The sequence below is a fragment of the Petaurus breviceps genome, unplaced genomic scaffold, assembly GCF_028583685.1.
Source record: "Petaurus breviceps papuanus isolate PSGF00001 unplaced genomic scaffold, PetGlider_PUasm1.0 76, whole genome shotgun sequence".
NCBI classification, from domain to species: Eukaryota; Metazoa; Chordata; class Mammalia; order Diprotodontia; family Petauridae; genus Petaurus; species Petaurus breviceps.
This window is the reverse complement of record NW_027186473.1, coordinates 26,954,021-26,973,650: the sequence shown is the minus strand read 5'-3', so window position 1 is coordinate 26,973,650 and position 19,630 is coordinate 26,954,021. Positions and strand designations below refer to the sequence as shown.

Genomic DNA, 19,630 nt, shown 5'->3' with positions numbered 1-19,630 from the left:
AGAGAGAGAGAGAGAGAGAGAGAGAGAGAGAGAGAGAGAATACAATAGATAGAGGGGGTGGCAAGGTAAACAGATGAATAAGTGGCATGAACTAGAGAACAGTAGTGTTTTGGACATATTATAAATTAACCCAAAGCTAAAGTAAAGTAAGCAATTACCCACCCTTTCAAAATTATGGAAATCAAGTCCATTAGTCTTAATACTCTTTAAAAAAAATCTGTCCTCACTGCCTTCAAAAATCAAGTCATGGGATGGCTAGGTGGCACAGTGAACAGAGTACTAGACCTGAAGTCAGGAGGACCTGAGTTCAAATCTGACCTCAGACACTTAACACTTACTGATGGGAGGATGGCAATAGGTTATACAGGAATTCTGATCCTTATTAATGACCAGAATCCCTGCGATTCAGTCTGGAAAGAATTTAGTAGGTCCAAGCAGTCTTGAAGTTAGGATTGTAAAAGTTTATTGTTACACTTTACAGCAGGCAAGGAAACTTAGGGAACCTGCAAGTTTATTATTATGCTGTACAGCAGGCAAGAGTTCTTAGAGAACCTGCAAACTTAAAGAAGTCACAAATATAGTTTTTTAAGGAGTCTAGGCAATAAATCAGATGTCAATTATGCTAACTAGGTAAGTAAGGGTGGGATTAGGGAGGAGTTAAGGAGTGGTCAGTGCTTAAAGGAACATGCACTTTTAATGTCAACTTCGCAGGTGTATTGCCCATAATTCACTGGGAAATAGCCCAAGGCAATTGCCCATAATTCACTGGGAAATAGCCCAAGGCGGGAGCTACCTGGAGGTGTGGTTTTAGGCCTGAAAAATCACTAAGTCAGCTAGCAGTGAAGGGCTGACTGAGAAGTGCCTAGTCTGCCACCCATCAGTGTCATGTTTGACAAGATGGATGTTGGGAACCAAGGCTAACAGAGACTCGGTATGTGGATAATTGGCTAAGGAGTTAACCTATAGATAGTGCCTTGAAAGATTCATAGGGGCAGCTGGGCACTTTACTAAGGGGAGATAACATTTGCCTAAGCTAAAATGTTTATAGATGGTTTAGTGAAGGATTCATAGGTGTAGCTTGTTATTGTTCCAAGTAGAGATAAACAATTCATGAGTTGTTGCTGGGTAGAGTGCTAGCAGGGGGAAGGGGAAGAGTTAATGCTCTGAGGTTGGGGAGGGGGATGTGTGATTTTACAAAATGGTTTTACAAACTGATTTTACAAACTGATGTTACAAACTGATATTACAAACATAGATCCCAAGCACCCCATCATTACTAGCCATATGACCTTGGGCAAGTCACTTAACCCCAATTGCCCTGCCTTCCCCTTTGCCCCCCTCCCCCCAAAAAAATCAAGTCATACTTTAAAATGTTCCTTTAATTGAAAATGACATTTACTTCCATCTAGAAAACATCAACCAGCCTGAAAATATCAATTTAGGAATGCTTTTTTGCCATGTGATTGACAAAGGTTAAAAACAAACTTTTTGGCCATAACCTAAGAATTGCTGAGGTTTTATAAATTCTGCAGAGTTCTGCACAAGCAGAATCTGTTATCTATCTGAAATTTCATGTTTTTGTTGTTTAAATAACATCTGGCATCTGCTAATTAAAAAAAAATTACCTCCTTTAAATTTGCTACTTTTCTGTCTTTGCTAACATAATCTCTTCACTTGGTTGAGAAGATAGAGGCATAACAGAACTATGAGGATGGCAAGATTGGGTTGATCTGTGTCAAAGTAATGCCAAGATAACCTAATTTGGTTTTCTAATGAAAACCAAATAGTTCCATCAATCAACGACTGTTTTGTCTAGTGACATAAACCAGTTTGACAACTTTTTGTTTCTATTAAATTGGCAGACCATTGTAGCTTCATGTATTGTACGTATTTCAATTCAATCTTCCCTTGATAGTCATCTTAAGTTGAATTCACCTATATACAAGGGCAGCTAGGGGGCGCAGTGGATAGAGTGCTGGACCTGGACTCGGGAAGCAAATCATGACTGTGACTGGGCAAATCATTAACCCTATTTACCTTAGTTTCCTCATCTAATAAAATGAACTGGAGAAAGAAATGACAAACCACTGTAGCATTTTTGCCAAGAAAACCTACATGGGGTCATGAAGAGTTGAACACAACTGAAATGTGTGAGGAGGGAACAGTTGAAATAAATAGAATAATTGTACAAATATCCTAGTGAATGCCTCTGGGTCTTAGTTCTCTCATGTATAAAATGAATGAATTATTGTTAATTATAATTTATAAAACATTATCATTTATATATCACATATGAAGAAACCTATAACTTATAAAACATATTATCATTTATACATCACATATGAAGAAATCAATACTAAGAGGAGATAGGTCCAACCTAAAGGCATCTTTTGAGGTGTACCAGTGGAGAACAATGGAAAACCCAGTCATACACATCAAACAGGGAAGAAGAAACTGAGAAAAGGGAAGGCCAACCATCAGCATAGAGTGTGTTTTCTTTCTATTGACAATTTTTTTTTTTGTTCATACAGATGAATGAAACCTTCAGAGCATCAAGTTTAGCAAGGCAATTCAGGAGAGCTTATGTTGTAAGAATTCGGTGAGTAGCATTGCTTTAGAGGAGAGGATGCATTCAGCCAAAAATATTCCTTATAATGGTCCCATTAGAATGCAAGCTCAGGCGGATGCTACCAAACTAGATGAGTCTTGAATAAGGTCTAACAATGAGCCATGTGTCTACAAGGTGAGAACTAATGGAGCTAAATTTCTAAAGGTTTAAATTACCAAGTTAGTCAAAAGGTGATGAATTTTTCTTTAGCCACAGCAACTGTCCAAGTCATCTAGGAAGGTATGAGCTGCAGTCTATGCTGTAAGAAAAAATTAGCTTATATTCTTTAAAGATTAGATCTTGAATTTCATTTAATCTGACATAACCTAATAAGGTAGATAGTTTCAGATTTTATTATCCTTGCTTCACAGATATAGGAACTGAGAGGCTCCGTATTTTACATTTAGTGAGTGGTAAGTTGGTACTTTAACACAGGTTCTCTGATTCTAAATCCTGTGTTTTTTCCACTACACAAATATAAGAATCCAATCTGTATGGATCATTGTCACAGTTAGTGTTATATATGGGTGAAATATGGAGTTACTCATTCTATAAGGAATGATAAATTTGAAGAATTCAGAGAAGCATGAGCCTCCCTTTTTTCTTTTTTTTTTAAACTTTAATTTATTAATTTGTTTGTTTCCTTTTAGTTTACAGGATTCGATTCCACAATTCCTTGAATTTCACATTTTGTCCCCCTCCTTCCCCTCCCCCCCATGGCGGCTTATTATCAAGTATAGGATCTGTAAATACTTTCACAGAGCCTCCCTTTTTTCCTTGTCCAGGCAGTGAAATATGAATGTTACATATACTGTCAGACTACTGATGTGTTGATTAGTTTTGTTAAATCTTTTTTTTCTTTTTTCCTCATTGTTACAAGGGTTGGTTCAGTGGGTGAGTTAGGGGAAGAAATGTAATAAGAAATGAAGTTTATGTAAAAACAAAAGCTATCAATACAAATTTTAAAAAAGAAATAGAAAGTTACATGTCTATGAAGTGTGATTTAAAGGGCACTAAAAATGCACCCCTCCCCCCCATATTTAACCTTTCCTTTATCTTCATCACTATCTCAGTTCCTTTTCTCACACTTCCTCCTTTGTGCTAAAATATAAGTGTTTGAGGTAATCCATTAAGTCAAAGGATCTTAACCTAGTGTCTGCAGATGTTCAAGCTGTCTATAGATAGTTTTTTAGAGGTCTGTAAATGTGTCTAGAGAAAAAAAATTACATATTTAAGTTTTCTAACTTCTAAACGAAATTTAACATTCCTTCAGTTATGAATGTTGGTAATAAGCCATTATTCTGAGAAGGGGTCCATAGAATTATGAACCAGACTACCAAAGGAGTCTATGACTCAAAAAAAGTTAAGGATCCCTGCATTGTCATTGTTTACAATTATTAGAACTTAGTTCTTCACATTAGCCAGACAATAGCAAATTCCTGAGGGAATTGGATTAGATACAGTTCAACTGTGATTGGGCAAGGAGTATACAGTGGGATGGCATCAGGAAAGGTATAGATAAATCATATGTACTAGCCAAAAGAGCGGGCATGAGTAGTTAGGTAGCAACTAAAGAATAGCAGGTTTAGGAAGAAGCAGGAAGAGAAAGAAACAAAGAGTAGCCAAAGGAAAGAAACCACTGCCTGACTATGCATCACAAGTTTGTATCATGGGTCTAGGCAGGAGAAAGTAATATTATGGCAATTCTGGAAAGACAGAGGTGAGAATTATTATTATGACTTAATTCACTTTAGATTATTACAATCTTTAATGGTTAAATATTTATGGTAAAGAATTTGCATCATTTTATTTGAAAAGATGAATTGAGCTAAAACAGTATTCCATTACAAATTGAAGAATCACACACAAAAAAGAAGGTATTCTGAGATAATCCTCTCGCATGTGACAACATATGGACTTTGGTGGGAGGATATAGGCAAGTCACACAGCTATAGGCAGAGCAGAGATGAACGTGTTCTGATCTGCATGACTGGAGGAAAGAAACACATTATGAAAATCACAGATCCACTGCAGGACATCCACATTTGTACAGCATAGAGTTTTAAAAATATTTATTCCTATTCCACCATTGATTTTTTTAAATAAAAGAAAATCTCAAGAATTTCCATTTGTAGCTAGATTAAACTCTCAATCGTGAAGTATTTACAAGATACTCAGTATATGCCAGGCATTGTGTAAGGTGAATGCTAGGGATACAAATTCAAAGCATGAAACAATCCTTGTTCTCAAGGAACATATATTCTTTTTTTTTTTTAAGCAATTGGGGTTAAGTAACTTGCTCAAGGTTACACAGCCAGTTATTTCTGGGTGTGGTGCTAAGTATCTGAACCCAGATTTGATCCTCCAGGTCATCCCAACACCGGGGCTGGTGCTCTTACTCGCTGAGCCACCAGGCTGCCCCAAGGAACATATATTCTAATGGAGGGCATAACAAGTTGTTATAGAAATATAACTTAAGTATAAAGTAAATAAAGACAAACACACACAAAATAGTTAAAAACAAGGCAGTCTGGGAGTTAGGGCACTAGCTTTTGGCTTATTTATTTATTATATATCTTAAAATTATATATTTTAAAACTATAGGTCTAGCTATCCAAAAGTGCTTTGAACTTTGGGGCAACCTAATTTGGAAATATAACCTCAGAAATAGATTGTTTTCCAAGATTTTCAACGTATGCTGTTTGATCACACAGGGAGTGATTAATTCCTATATTCTATTACCTGGTGAAACAATATTGCATGAATCTCAGCTGAAAGGAAGCTCCTTAAGTGAACTTGTCTAATTTATGTGTTGGAGGCAATATGGGGCATTATGAAGAGTACTGAAGGAGAAATCTAAGCACCTGGGTTGGACACCAGCTTTAGCTTTGTGACCTTGGGCAAATTACTTAAATTCTCAGGGTCACACAATTTTTTGATGTATAAAATGAAGAGGCTAGGTAGCACAGTAGATACTGAGTACCTGGATGGGAGTCTTGAAGACCTGAGTTCAAATCCAGCCTTGGATACTTACTAACTGTAAAACAGGAATAATCATTAATAGCACCTACCTCCCCAGGCTATTGTGAGGATCAAGTGATATGATAATTGGAAAGTGCTAAACTCTATATAAATGTTAGCTGTTATTATGAAATGAACTCTAAAGTTCCATTCAGCTCTACTTCATTATAAATGGATAGATGAATGAACAACGATGATGGTGGTGATGGTAGTGATTATATTTGGCTTTTACATAGTACTTAAAGGTTTACAAATCACTTTACAAATTTTATCTCTTTATATTTTCACAACCACCCCAGGAGATATTTTCTATTATTATTTCCATTTTGTAGATGAGGAAACAGAAGCAGACTGGCTAAGGAATTTGCCCAAAGTCATCCATCCAGTTGGAGGGTGGATTTAGATTCAGGTCTTTTGACTCTGTGATCTATGTTCCTGGTCCAGTGTTCTAGTGCTCTATGGAGAGAAGAACATGTAGAAATAACAGTCAGAAATTATAATAATGACTTATTTCCTGACCCACTTGCATGGTTTACAGGCAGGGTAATCAAGGTGTGATAGCAACTCTTCTCCTGAAGTTTCAGTTCACGGGTCGCACCACTGGGGCATCAATGAATACCAGGATCGCGGAGATTTTAAGACAGCTGCAGAATAATTCTGGGACTATGACAATCAATGTTTCATCTGAAAACGTTCAACGCAAGTATCATGTTTTTCTATGGTTCTTTTTAAGTTCTATATTGTAAGTTTTTAATTATATAGTATGTCTGTCTTTTGGATCCTGGTTGGTGAAACTAAGATCCCTAAAATAGATGTTTTATTTACTAATAAATGATAAGTTAACTGACTTTCAATAAATGTTGGTTAATTTGAATTAAATCCTATTTTAGTGGTGAGAAGCAGATTTAGGGGTTCAGGAAACCTTGGGTTCAAGTTGTGCCTCTGATACATACTGTCTCTCAATGACCCAGCCAACTTGCAAAGACCATAAGTTTCAGAACAGTTGCCTACCCTTGGTAGAGGTATTCACCTCACTTACCATAATGGCATTATAGTTCAAACCCTGCCCTCCAAAAAAAATCATTAGGAGAATTTATGTTGCTGATTTAATAATCCATTTACATAAATTCAATTCTGAAATACAGTATCACAAATAGCAAAATTGATTCAGAAAGTATACTATAAAAGCAAATTATAAATAAATTCAATTATAATTTAATGGATGATTCTGACAGAAGATAAAACTTTTGTGTTTTTTTAAAGGAGAGCTTTGAAAAATAACTTCAAAAAAACTAAAGTAATATAAGTGATAGTAATGGAATAAATATTATTGTTTATTATTATGAATAAATATTTGGGAAATATTTCATTAAATGCTAAAGAATTTAGATAGGCTTCTGCTTTTTGTACAGATAATGTATCAGGCAACCAATAAATATCCCCAAATGATATCAATGTTATTTTATTAATCACATTCCATTTGTTATTTTAGCCTAATGGACAAGACAATCTGTTCTTGGGTCCAAATCAAAGAAAACCTATACACATAATACTTACAGTTACTTATTGAATGTAACAAGGTTTGTTGCAGGAATACACAGACAAAAGGATCCCTACTAGAAGCTCCATCAGCCGTGAGCAGTGTTCAGCTCAAGCCTTGCACCAGGACCTCGTCTACTCACATATTACCTTGGCCCCCAAATTCCTGATTCCTAGTGACATAGAGACAACATCTCTAACAACTAGAAAAGTACAGGTAGCAAGAGTAATAACAAAACAGACCACAGCTTCCCCTCAGGGAAGAGATTTTTTCCCCTTCCTCAGGGATTAGGCAGAAAAGTTTTGACATAGATTTTTTCCCTCTTAGTATAGTTTCCATGGAAGTGTAACAGTATCTTTTTTCCCCTTCCTCAGGGATTAGGCAGAAAAGTTTTGACATAGATTTTTTTCCCTCTTAGTATAGTTTCCATGGAAGTGTAACAGTATCTTAGAATACCTGACCGTGAGTTGAGAATTTCATCATTAGTTTAAGATGAGATTTTCCCAAGTAGTTTAATAGGGAAGAATAGTGAGTTATTGGCCTCTGAATTTACTCAGGTAGCTCCAGTCCTATAGTGACTTTATTTACAATCCCTTCTGTGGGATAGACACATATTGCAAGTCTTAAGTTTTGCTTTTATGTTTAGCTTTATATTTTCTAGGAATTAGTCTCAGGTACTTCCTCCTTTATCCACTTCTGAGATAAGTATATAAGAAATATTATTGTTTTGCCCTGCCTCTGGGGGTCATCTGTTTCCTCATCTGCAAAAAGGAAGAGGTGTGGGGGGGGAGGCGGCTAGGTGGCACAGTGAGTAAAGCACTGGCCCCAGAGTCAGGAAGATCTGAGTTCGGTTCCGACCTCAGAAACTTAACACCCACCCACCCACACACACACACACACACACACAAAACTAGCAGTGTAACCTTGGGCAAGTTACTTAACCCCAATTGCCCTCCAAAAGGCAAAAAAAGAAAAAAAAAAAAGAAGAGGTGGGGCCTGAGAGTTTTTGAGGTTCCTTCTAGCTCCAGATAGAAGCTCCCATGATCCATTCCTGGTCAACCGCTGTTTAGGATAAAGAACAGTGTGATGTACAATTCTTCTCTTTCTTAGTTAGAGCTTACATTCTATTAATTCAGAACAACACATGTTTTGGTTTATGTCCCAATCCATCTACCCAGTACAAAGCAGGAAAGGAGCCTATTACAATTCATTGTCCTAGGAATCATTGAATATGATGGACATTGGCCTCATATCAAGTCAGCATAGGGGGACTAAACTCAGGACAGGGACTTCTCAAAGATTCACCCCTCATTACTGCCACAAGTGATTTGAATGAACAGATGCTACTGTATAGGCACTTCTTGCCCTAGTAAACCTACTAGAGGGGCAAGTAACAAAGGAAAGCAGGTCAGGTTGACATCACATCTGACATCAGGGGATCTCTCAGCTTACCTCAAAGTGCAGAACGTGAAAGCCTATGCTGACTAAGCTGACAGGAGTTACGATTTCAGGATTAGTGAGACTGGATTGTGGGACTGACGAGTCACACCTGGTCCTGTGTATCTTTCAATAAACACCTCTAGACTTGACACTGTAAGCTTTTCTCATGTTATTTCCAGCTCCTCATAGCCCATATCTAACACTGATCAGCTGGACCATTAGACTTGTATGTTAAGCTTACCCAAATCACATTCATTAAAGGGGGAAGGCAAGAGTTGAGGGAAACACACATAATATCCACCCAGAAGTGGAGAAAAGATAATTCCTGGAAAACAACAACTGAAGCAGAAAAGCAAAACATCATAGAGTATATGTTACTATTTTATAGGAAGTTGAGAGAGTTATTGTAGTACTTGGGCCTTTCAAGATGATTCAGAGGCCAATAATATAATTACTGTCCTTGATGCCTATCCTTTCCAACCAGTGCCTTGTAAATAGAGAGAAAATCCTTAGACCTATCAATGCATTTCATTTTGGTGTGGTTTTTCAGCATGTACAAAATCAATTACTTTCCTGAGCTTCGCAAGATAAGCCCAAGGGTATCATCTTTACTGAGATGAAGCTTGGGGTACTTCTAAATAATTTAGTCAGACAGGTAGCAGACATCTAACCAGGGGTCTCCAAGGCCTAAGAAACCTCCTTGTTCTAAGCCCCAAGTGAATCTAAAATTCAAAGAAAATTGAAGATCCCATCCACTATGAGCTAGATATGTTACAGGAAGAAAAATGCCTGTCAATTTGATTTAATCAGTCAGTTATGTTCTACATATTGTTTCCAAATGTGTGAGTGAGTCCATGTTATACCCCAACAATAATCATTAGCATAACCCTGTATATTCTGTTTTTTTTTTTAGTAAGCATGACTCTATGAAAGAAATAACAGTCTTGCTTATTTGTTTAACTTCTTTTTTCTTCTTATATCAGCTATTCCTGCTGAAGCTGCACAAGATATTTTAATCAGAGGTAAGTCTAAAAAAAAACTACTTACTTGAAGAGATTTAACCAAATATAAAGAATGAATGTTGAATAATTAACAATAAATAGAAAGGGTTTGTCCAATGTACTTTGCAAATTTCTTCCCACCTGCATTTTAATCTAACTCTATGACTCTCTCTGTGAGTGGGCATAAATGATATTTGCTGACACTTTTTCCTATGATTTCTCTTAGTACCCAGAGTAGCTTTTTGTTTTTGGTAATACTTCAGTACTTTAATGACCTGAGATTGCATCACCACGGGCATACCCTCCATGCAACTCCCAACCAATTTCCACATTTTAGTAATTAGTCTTCAAGAGATTCTGCGGCCCCAAAATCATTATATGACCAAGCCTACTTAGCTGTGCTGGTGCTCAGTTAACAGACAGAAAGGATACCACCCGGCCCATACTAAAAGGAAGTCTTTCCAGCTTTAGGCTGGTAAAGTCAGACAGAAGATTACATTATTCTGGCATAAACTTCAAGACCCCAGAGTCACTTTTACAACATAAATGGGGACTTTAATACATCAATATTTTGATACTTTAATAAAGATTATGAGGCACTTAGGTGGTGCAATGGATGGAGCATTTGACTTGGAGTAAGGAAGATGAGTTCAAATCCTGCCTAAAATATTTTGTAGTTGTGTGATCCTGAGCAAGTGACTTAACTTCTGTCTGCTTCAGTTTGCTCATCTATCAAATGAGATTAATAATAGCACTTACTCTCCAGGGTTTTGTGAGAACAAAATGAAATGTTTATAAAGTGCTTTGTGACCTTAAAGCTCTCTACAAATGCTAGTTACAATGATGATGATGATGATGATGATCTTTATTATCTTAATGCGGTCACTCCCTCTGATGATGAAGATTGTAACCAATTAATACCCTCTCACCCTATGAGATGCTTGTCTATGTTCTCCCCTAACAGTTCTATGGGGAGAGGACAATCAATGTGCTTGAGCCTCCCTCTAGATCTCTTGACATGATAAGGTTCCTATGGAACACATGAGCTCTCTATAGTTTATCTTTCACTCTTCCCATAGGCCTGGTCTACCTCCAGAGACAGCTAGGTAATGCAGTGGATGGGACACTGGGCCTAGAATCAGGTAGACCTCAGTTCAAATCCAGGCTCAGACACTTCGGCTGTTAATTCTAGTGCCCTATAACTCACACACAACACTGATAGCTGTGTGATCCTGGGCAAGTCATTTAACCTCTGTGTCTCTCAGTTTCTTCAACTGTAAAGTAAGGATAATAGCACCTATCTCCCACAGTTGTTGTGAGGCTCAAATCAGATAACATCTGTACAATACTTTGCACAGTATCTGGCGCACAGTAGGAACTTAATAATAAAGCTTGATTGATACCGCCTTTCCTCCCACTCATATATCTCTTTAAGGACATATTCAACACTACTTTTATTAGACAGTTCTTTATTCATAATGGGCTCCAGCTACCATACCTGCCATATATTTCTCCAATGTCTTACGGATGAGCTCCAACTTTATAAGTCTTTGGAGTATGGAATTTCATGCTTTGCAAGTATGTAGCATCACTAAAAGAATAGCAATGTTTTATTTTGCTTTGTTTTTTTTTAATGAGCTTTCATTTCAGGGAGGAATTTGGGGCCAGTAAAAGCACCATGCAATTCCCCCAAAATAACACAGCCTTTTTTCCTCTTCTTCCGTATTACTGGTGTTAGTTCATTCTCCAACTATAGTTTCTGTCAATAATGTATGTACTGGCGGAGTAGAATAGCATAATCTAGACAATAAGCATCCTTCATCCATTTAGTTTTTCCCTTGTTGGAGTTGTTGTTCAGTCATTTCAGTCATGTCTGACTCCTTGTGACCCCATTTGGGGGTTTCCTGGCAAAGATACTAGAATAGTTCGCCATTTTCTTCTCCGGGTCATATTACAGATGAGAAACTGAGGCAAGCAGGGTTAAATGGTTTATCTAGGGTCACACAGCTATTAAGTGTCTGAAGCCAGATTTGAACTGAGGAAGATGAGTCATCATGACTTCAGGCCCAGCACTCTACTGCACCATTTAGCTATCCCATTGTGAATATTTAGAATGAAATCTAAATTAAATTCATGTTAATCCCCAATTTTACTTATTGTCATCTATAATTCAGAGCTTTCCACTGGGAGGCTAGGGTAACTACATGTTTGACAGCCTTAGGTATTTCTTTACTTCTGGAGTCACAAGAAGAAGGAACAAATAGAGAGAGAGAAAGTCTTATAAAGTATCTGTGAAACAGAAATGAATATTACTCTTCCCAGAACATTACCTAAAGCTAATGACTCCTTTTCCTATCAGAATGTGGGTCCAGCCCTGAACTGATGACATTGTCCTTTGAAAGAATCATAGCAGGAACACAAGCCAGAGCTGGAGATTGGCCTTGGCAAGCAAGCCTTCAGCTCAACAATGCTCACCACTGTGGAGCTATCCTAATTAGCAACGCATGGCTCCTGACTGCTGCTCACTGCTTCAGGAGGTAAGTTTATAGCCAATAAGGTGGAAATAAGGCATCTGTGACAATGAACATGTGATGCAGGGCCCCCACATCAGACTGAACATACAGGAACTCAAAAAACTAAATGAGAACAGCCTCTTATTTCTAATGCTAGTTTGGCAGCCCACAAAAAATGTGGAGGAAAAGATCCTCTACATTTTTTGCCGGCTGCCCAAAAATCTTTGGTATGCCATAGGTTGTGGAGATCTGACCTAGACATGTAGTGGAATCCAGGATATCCTCAGATCTACCTACATTTTTGTAATTGCATGAAATTTGTACTATTCCTTGCCCCACCCTCATCTGTCTGTCTGTCTCTCTCAATCCCTCTCTTTCATTGCTACCTCAGTGGAAAACTTGTCCTTTAAAGTCCACGTCACCTAGCTAGGTCTAGGTCACCCAAGTCTAGGATGTATGAGTCCTAGAATTAAACAACAATAAAAGAGAGCTTTGTTATCTTTAGTTGCATGTTAGGTTAATTTTACTTTTGTGGGTAACATAGCCTCTTCTTTGTATTCAAAGTACAAATTTTGTGCAATTACAAAAATGTTTCCCTCCACAATTTTCAAAGGTTATGCAGACCTGGTCTAGATTATACTGTGCAATAGTGTTTCCCAAATCATTTATTTGATATTGAATTTATACTAACAAGATATACCTAAAGATATGTTTCTGATTCGTGTCAGTGTCCTCCAGTATTAAATGCAAAGTACGAGGAACAAGTAAGCAAGATCCTGCCAAGTCTCGTTATCCACTAAAAAGGAGAAAAAGCAGAAATTGCCCCCAGCTAATTTCATTTATTCCTATGAATCTAGAATTCGAAGATCAAAAATCTAAAAATTCAAATTGAAAATGCCCTATTAGTGCAAAAATGCCCTTTTAGCATTTCACGTTTTCCATTAATAGCAAGGGAAATTCAGTTTAAGATGCTCCCATTTGATTATGATGTCTGAGTTTAAAAACTGTAATCTCCATTGAAACAAACACATTAAACAATCATGCTGTGTCATCAATTACCAAATAACATAGGATTCTATTTTTGAAACTTTGGAACATTCTCTGAATCCTGCCTTCTATTCACCTCCCCACCCCTGGAGCTAGTAGAATATCCCCTTATAAATTTTATTGTCGTTGCTCAGTCATTCAGTCTTGTCCGACTCTTCATGACCCCATGGACCAAGCACATTAGGCCCTTCTATCCTCCACTATCTCTCAAAGTCTGTCCAAATTCATGTTTCTTGTTTCTATGACATTATCTATCCATCTCATCCTCAGTCATTTCCCCTTTTAATTTTTTCCAACATAAGGGTCTTTCCTAACTTTAAGCTTCAGCTTCCATATTTGAACTTCCTGTGAAGAACTTGAATTAATTTCTTCAAGTATATACTGATTTGATCTCCTTGAGGGACTCTCAAAAGTCTTCTCCAACACTGCAATTCAAAAGCATCAATTCTGCAGTGCTCAGTTTTTTTTAATAGTTCAACTCTCACAACCATACATTACTACTGGAAAAACCATAGCTTTGTTTATGTGGATCTTTGTTGGCAAGGTGATGTCTCTGCTTTTTAGTATGCTATCCAGATTTGTCACAGCTTCCTTTCCAAGTAGCAAATGTCTTTTAATTTCATGGCTGTAGTCTCCATCTGCAGGGATCTTTGAGCCCAAGAATATAAAATCTAACACTGATACCATTTCTTCTCCCTCTATTTGCCCGGCAGTGATAAGACCAATTGCCAAGATCTAAGTTTTGTTTTGTTTTGGTTTTTTTTTAATGTTAATCTTGAAGCCAGCTTTTACACTCTCTCTCCTCTTTCACTCTCATTGAAAGGCTTCTTAATTCCTCTTCACTTTCTGCCATCAGAGTGATATCATCTGCATAGCTGAGATTGCTGATATTACTCTTGGCAACCTTAATTCTGGCTTTTGATTCATCTAGCCTGGCATCTCAGAAAATGTACTCTGCATATAAGTTAAATAAATAAGGTGACAATATACAGCCTTGCTCTATGCCTTTTCCAATCTTAAACCAATCATTTCTTCCATGTTGTTTCTTGGCCTGTACACAGGTTCCTCAGAAGACAAGCAAGATGATCTAGTACCCCCATCTCTTTAGGGACTTGCCATATTTTGTTGTAATCCATATAGTGAAAAGTTTTAGTGCAGCCAATGAAGCAGAAGTAGATTTTTTTTCTGGAATTCCTTTGCTTTCTCCATAACCCCATGAATGTCAGCAATTTGGTCTCTAGTTCTTCTGTCTCTTTGAAAACTAGCCTGCTCTCTGGTAATTCTTGGTTCACAAAATGCTGAAGCCTAGTTTACATATTCTTAAGCATAATCTTCCTGGAATGTGAAATGAGCACAATTTTTCAGTAATCTGAGTATTCTCTGGCATTGCCCTTCATTAGAATTGGAACATAAACATTTTTTTCCAATCCAGTGGCTGCTGTTGAGTTTTTATTAGGGCTTATTTATTTTTTTGCTTTTTGGAGGGCAATTGGAGTTAAGTGACTTGCCCAAGGTCACATGGCTAGGTTTTGTGTGTGTGTGTTAAGTGTCTGAGGCTGGATTTGAACTCAGGTCTTCCTGACTCCAGGGCTGGTGCTCTAATCACCATGCCACCTAGCCACCCCTGCTGTTGAGTTTTGCTGGTATATTGAGTGAAGCACTTTAATAGCATCATCTTTTAAGATTTTAAATAGTTCAGCTGGAAGGAATTTCATCATCTCCACTAGCCTTATTGTTCACAATGCTTCCTAAGGCCCACTTGATTTCATTCTTCAGGATATCTGACTCTAGATTTGTAACCACACCATTGTGGTTACTGGCAATGTTAAGATCTTTCTTGTATAGTTCTTTTGTGCATTCTTACCTCCTCTTCTTAATCTCTTCTTCTATTAAGTCCCTACCATTTTTATCTTTTATCAAGCCCATTAGAAGGGGGAGTCCCTTCACCTGGGAGTTTCCTATAATGAGAAAAATCACAGATCCAGTTTATTTAAGAGACAGTATGCCATAGTGCAAGGGTTCTTTACCTGAGATCTATAGATACAGATAGATTTCAAAGTATATGTAAACTTAGGTAGGGGGAAAATACGTCTTTATTTCAATTCAATTTATTTCTTTTTTTTTTTGCAGGGCAATTGGGATTAAGTGACTTGCCCAAGGTCACACAGCTAGCTTTTTGTGTGTGTGTTAAGTGTCTGAGGTCAGATTTGAACTCAGGTCCTCCTGACTCCAGGGCCAATGCTCTATTCACTGCACGACCTAGCTTCGCCAAAAAGGAGGGATGTCTTTTTTTTTTGGAGGGGGGAAGGCAGAGCAATTGGGGTTAAGTGACTTGTCCAAGGTCACACAGCTAGTAAATGTTAAGTGTCTGAGGCTGGATTTGAACTCAGGTCCTCCTAACTCCAGGGCTGGTGCTCTATTCACTGCACCACCTAGCTGCCCTGATTTCTTTTGTATTTCTATGGATTTTAGTTTATAATATAAAAAAAATTACTCTGACAAGAAATCCATCACCCCCTTCTGAAACAGTCCATGACACAAATTAACTCTTAGCTTAGAAGTCAGAACAATGGATTTGGAGTCAGGAAAACCTTAGTCTTAGTCTTAACTGTGTGACCCTGGACAGGTCACAACCTCGCTAAACCTAAATTTCTTCATCTGTAAAATAGGGATGATAATATCACCTACTTTAAAAGATTGTTGTGAAGATAAAATAAGTTATGAAAAGCTGTTTGTAAATCTTAAGCTCATTATGTAAATGTGAGTTACTTGGCTACCTGACATTGGAGATCACTATGATTTTAGTTGTAAATTATACCATAGCACCAAAAATTCCCAGGATCATCACCAGCTCCAAACATTTCTTCTAAAGTCATTGATCCAAGCTTTCCTTGGTAAGCAGCTCTCCCAGAGAAGGAATTCCTTGTAACCTATCTAGTTCTAGTAAATGATTGTAGAATATATAACATGCAGTTTTAGGTATTGGGCAATAGTTCTTAGTTATGAAAAAAAAAATACTCACAAATCCAGAAGTTTGAAGTACTAGTGAGAGACACTCCTACAAGTTCCATATTTTATATTTTTGATCCAACAATATTTTAAGTGCATGCATTTACATTTTTTTTTCTAGTGTCCGTGATCCACGCCGATGGAGTGTTACCTTTGGGTATCTCCTAAGTAATCCAGAAAGAAGAGTAAATGTGAGGAGGATTATAATTCATCCTAATTACATAGCGGAAACTCATGAAAATGACATTGCACTTGTGGAGCTGAATGGTGGAGTTACCTTTACCAAAAACATCCACAGAATCTGTCTCCCACAAGCCAATCAGAACATCCCTGTAGGAGCCTCTGTTTATGTGACAGGATGGGGATCACTTCAACCTGGTGGTGAGCATCTCAGGAAAAAATCACCTCAATTTCATTTAACATTTAGGGCCAATGAGGATATGGAAGAAGGTATTAAAAGAAGTGGTATAGCATATCAGAGAGAACACTGGATTTAGAGGCAAAAAATCCTTTTTTTTTTTTCAGATACTAATGGAGTTTTGGGCAAATCACTTTACCTCATTGGGCATTTCTTTCCTCATATGTAAAGTGAGGGCTTTGGAGTAAGTGACCTCTAAGGTCCTTTCCCTGAGTCCTTTGTCCCTTTATTAGTCTGAAGGCCAGATTCTCAAGCCCAGAATTCTCAGAAGTCTGTGTCTGTCATAAATATGACAGTCTATAATAACAAATAAGATTCACATAGTACCATATCATTTGATCCTTACAACAACCATATGAGGTAGGTACTAAAAGCATTAATAACCTCATTTCAAAGAAGACTAGGAAACTGTGGCTGCAAGGGGTTGACTTACTTAACTTTGGTCACATTGGCTAATAAATTTCAAAGGGAGAATTCAAACATGTCTCCTAACTCCAACTCTAAGCTCATTCCATTCCAGCCCTTGTTTCTTTAGCCCTGGGTTCTACTGGGAAAACAAAGTAAGGGCCCTGGAAGCTATCAACAGTTCTGAGGCATAGGCAAAAGAGAAAGACTAAAGAAGAAAGAGAAAGTGGAACAGGAGCATGGGTTAAGATACCTCACAGGTTCATGAATCTAAAACTAGAAGGGGCCTTAGAAATCATCTAGTTCAGCCTGCTCATTTTACAGATAGAGAAACTGAGGCCCAGAGAGGTCATATAACTAATTTAACATCACACAGGATTCTTTCCACCACATTAATCTTCTTATATTATGACAGCTCTGGTACGGGAACCCTAGGCCTCAAGTCAGGAAGACCTGCATTCGAATTCAGTCTCAGGCACTTTCTGGCCATGTGAACCCTATTTGCCTCAGTTTATTCATCTGTAAAATTGGGACAATAATAGCACTTACTTCACAGGGTTATTGTGAGGATCAAATGAGATAATAATTGTAAAGCACTTAGCACATTATTTTCTTTTTTTTGCCTTTTTTTTAGGGCAATTGGGGTTAAGTGACTTGCCCAAGGTCACATAGCTAGTTTTTTTTGTGTTAAGTGTCTGAGGCTGGATTTGAACTCAGGTCCTCCTGATTCCAGAGCTGGTGCTCTATTCACTGTGTCACCTAGCCGCCCCATATTATTATTATTATTTTTTTTAAATCCTCTGCAGAATAAATTACAGACAGATATCAAAAGACATTGGATTGAATTGTCGAAGTGTTCCATATATCTACATTCTGCCTTAGAGGCAGAAAGAAATTCTTTCACTTATTTTTGTGTTTCCTTTAACTGCTTATAGAACTAATCAAATAGTACCCCTAAAATGCCTGTTGAATTAATCAATTAGTGAGATAAGTGAGGCTAAAGAAAAGAGTCAAAGAAGAGAGAAAGCTAAAATAAAGGTAGATATTAGGATCTGAGAATCACCTAGTTTAAACATAAACAGGAAACTCCCCTTTAAAATGTTCCATATTGGGGAACTTACTACTTCTGGAGACAGTCTCTGACACCTGATACCTCAAAACAGCTCTAGTTCTTAGGAAATGTTTCATTACATGAGCTGAAATCTGCCCCACTGCCACTTCCATCCATTTTTCCAAGCTCTGCCCTCTGCACACACATGCATGTATGTATGTGTGTGTGCATGTATGTATGTTTATGTGCATTGTGTAATATAGTATCCACCTAAGTAGATAGTGATGGTCTATTTTAAAATAGTAAATTCACTGCCTTTTTCAAAAGACATTGGATTGTAAAACTCTGGCAAAACCACAAAATTCTCAGTGAGGACAGGCTTCTTTCATCTTTGTCTTTCTATCCATATTGCCTAGAAAAGTGCTTTGAATATTTTAAATGAAATAAGTGTTTGTCAAAATGAATCAAATTGAATTTTTGTAGAGGGGTTGTTGTTGTTCATTCTTTTAGTCATGTCTGACTCTTTGTGACCCCATTTGGGGTTTTCTTGAAAAAGATACTGGCATGGTTTAATATTTCCTTCTCCAGCTCGTTTTACAGATGAAGAACTGAGGTAAACAGGGATAAGTGACTTTGCCAAGGTCACAGAGTTAATGTGTCTGAGAATGAATTTGAACTCAGAAAGATGAGTCTATCCACTGTGCCACCTAGCTGCAAATGGGATACTACTATAAAATGTCTCAGAGTTCTGAGGGGGAAAAAAAAATCTTCAATCAGACCCACATACATCCTTAGCCTTTCTAGAAGCATTAAATATCATTGTTTGTCTTTGTATTCTGTATAAATGAATTGAATACAAGAATCTCGACACATTTGAAATGTCCTCCCTAACAAATGTTTTATAAATACTATGTTTGTATCATTTTCTTAAAAATAAATCATATATTCAAGCTCCACTGAATGGTGGTGGTGGTGGTGGTGGTGGTAGTAGTACTAGTACTAAATATCCAGAAACAATATCTTCTATCTTGTGCTATTACTGTTGAGAGATTGTGGGAGCATCTTTTTCATATGACTCTCTTATTAATGCCTTCCCTGTGATACTATCTGGAAGAGGATTTTTGGTAGAGACCAGGAAAATGAGCATTATTCATTAAATCATGTTTGTGACTATAGGAAATCTAATTTGTAAATTCCAAGTTTTCATTATTTTTCCTTTCCTCTCCATTGTAATCTACAGGTACTGGTGTAAATGTTCTTCGGCAAGGTGCGGTCCAAATCATAAGCAATGATAACTGTAATGCACCACAGAGCTATAATGGACTCGTAACATCTGGCATGATATGTGCTGGAACACCTGGAGGTGGCACTGATGCTTGTCAGGTAGGTAGGTCCTGAGTAGCAAAATTGTGCATGTAGTGATATGTGGCACAATATTAATGGTACAAGTAAATTGCCCTGAAGTTATTTCTTCCCATTAAGAACTTATGAGAGAGACAGACAGACAGACAGAGAGACAGAGGGAGACAGAGAGACAGAGAGAGAGAGAGAGTGAGAGAGAGATAGAGACAGAGAGA

General features: G+C 37.5%; 1 protein-coding gene across 1 annotated transcript in view; it reads left to right on the top strand.

Moving 5' to 3' along the window:
• TMPRSS11D (transmembrane serine protease 11D) overlaps window positions 1–19,630 on the top strand; it is a 65,227-nt gene that overhangs the window by 34,292 nt on the left and 11,305 nt on the right. Inside the window, exons 4-9 of the mRNA XM_069105332.1 lie at window positions 2,532–2,599; window positions 6,168–6,328; window positions 9,593–9,631; window positions 11,970–12,147; window positions 16,301–16,560; window positions 19,294–19,436. Of these exons, the coding sequence (XP_068961433.1) occupies window positions 2,532–2,599; window positions 6,168–6,328; window positions 9,593–9,631; window positions 11,970–12,147; window positions 16,301–16,560; window positions 19,294–19,436 (849 nt within the window). The remainder of the gene's footprint in view (window positions 1–2,531; window positions 2,600–6,167; window positions 6,329–9,592; window positions 9,632–11,969; window positions 12,148–16,300; window positions 16,561–19,293; window positions 19,437–19,630) is intronic.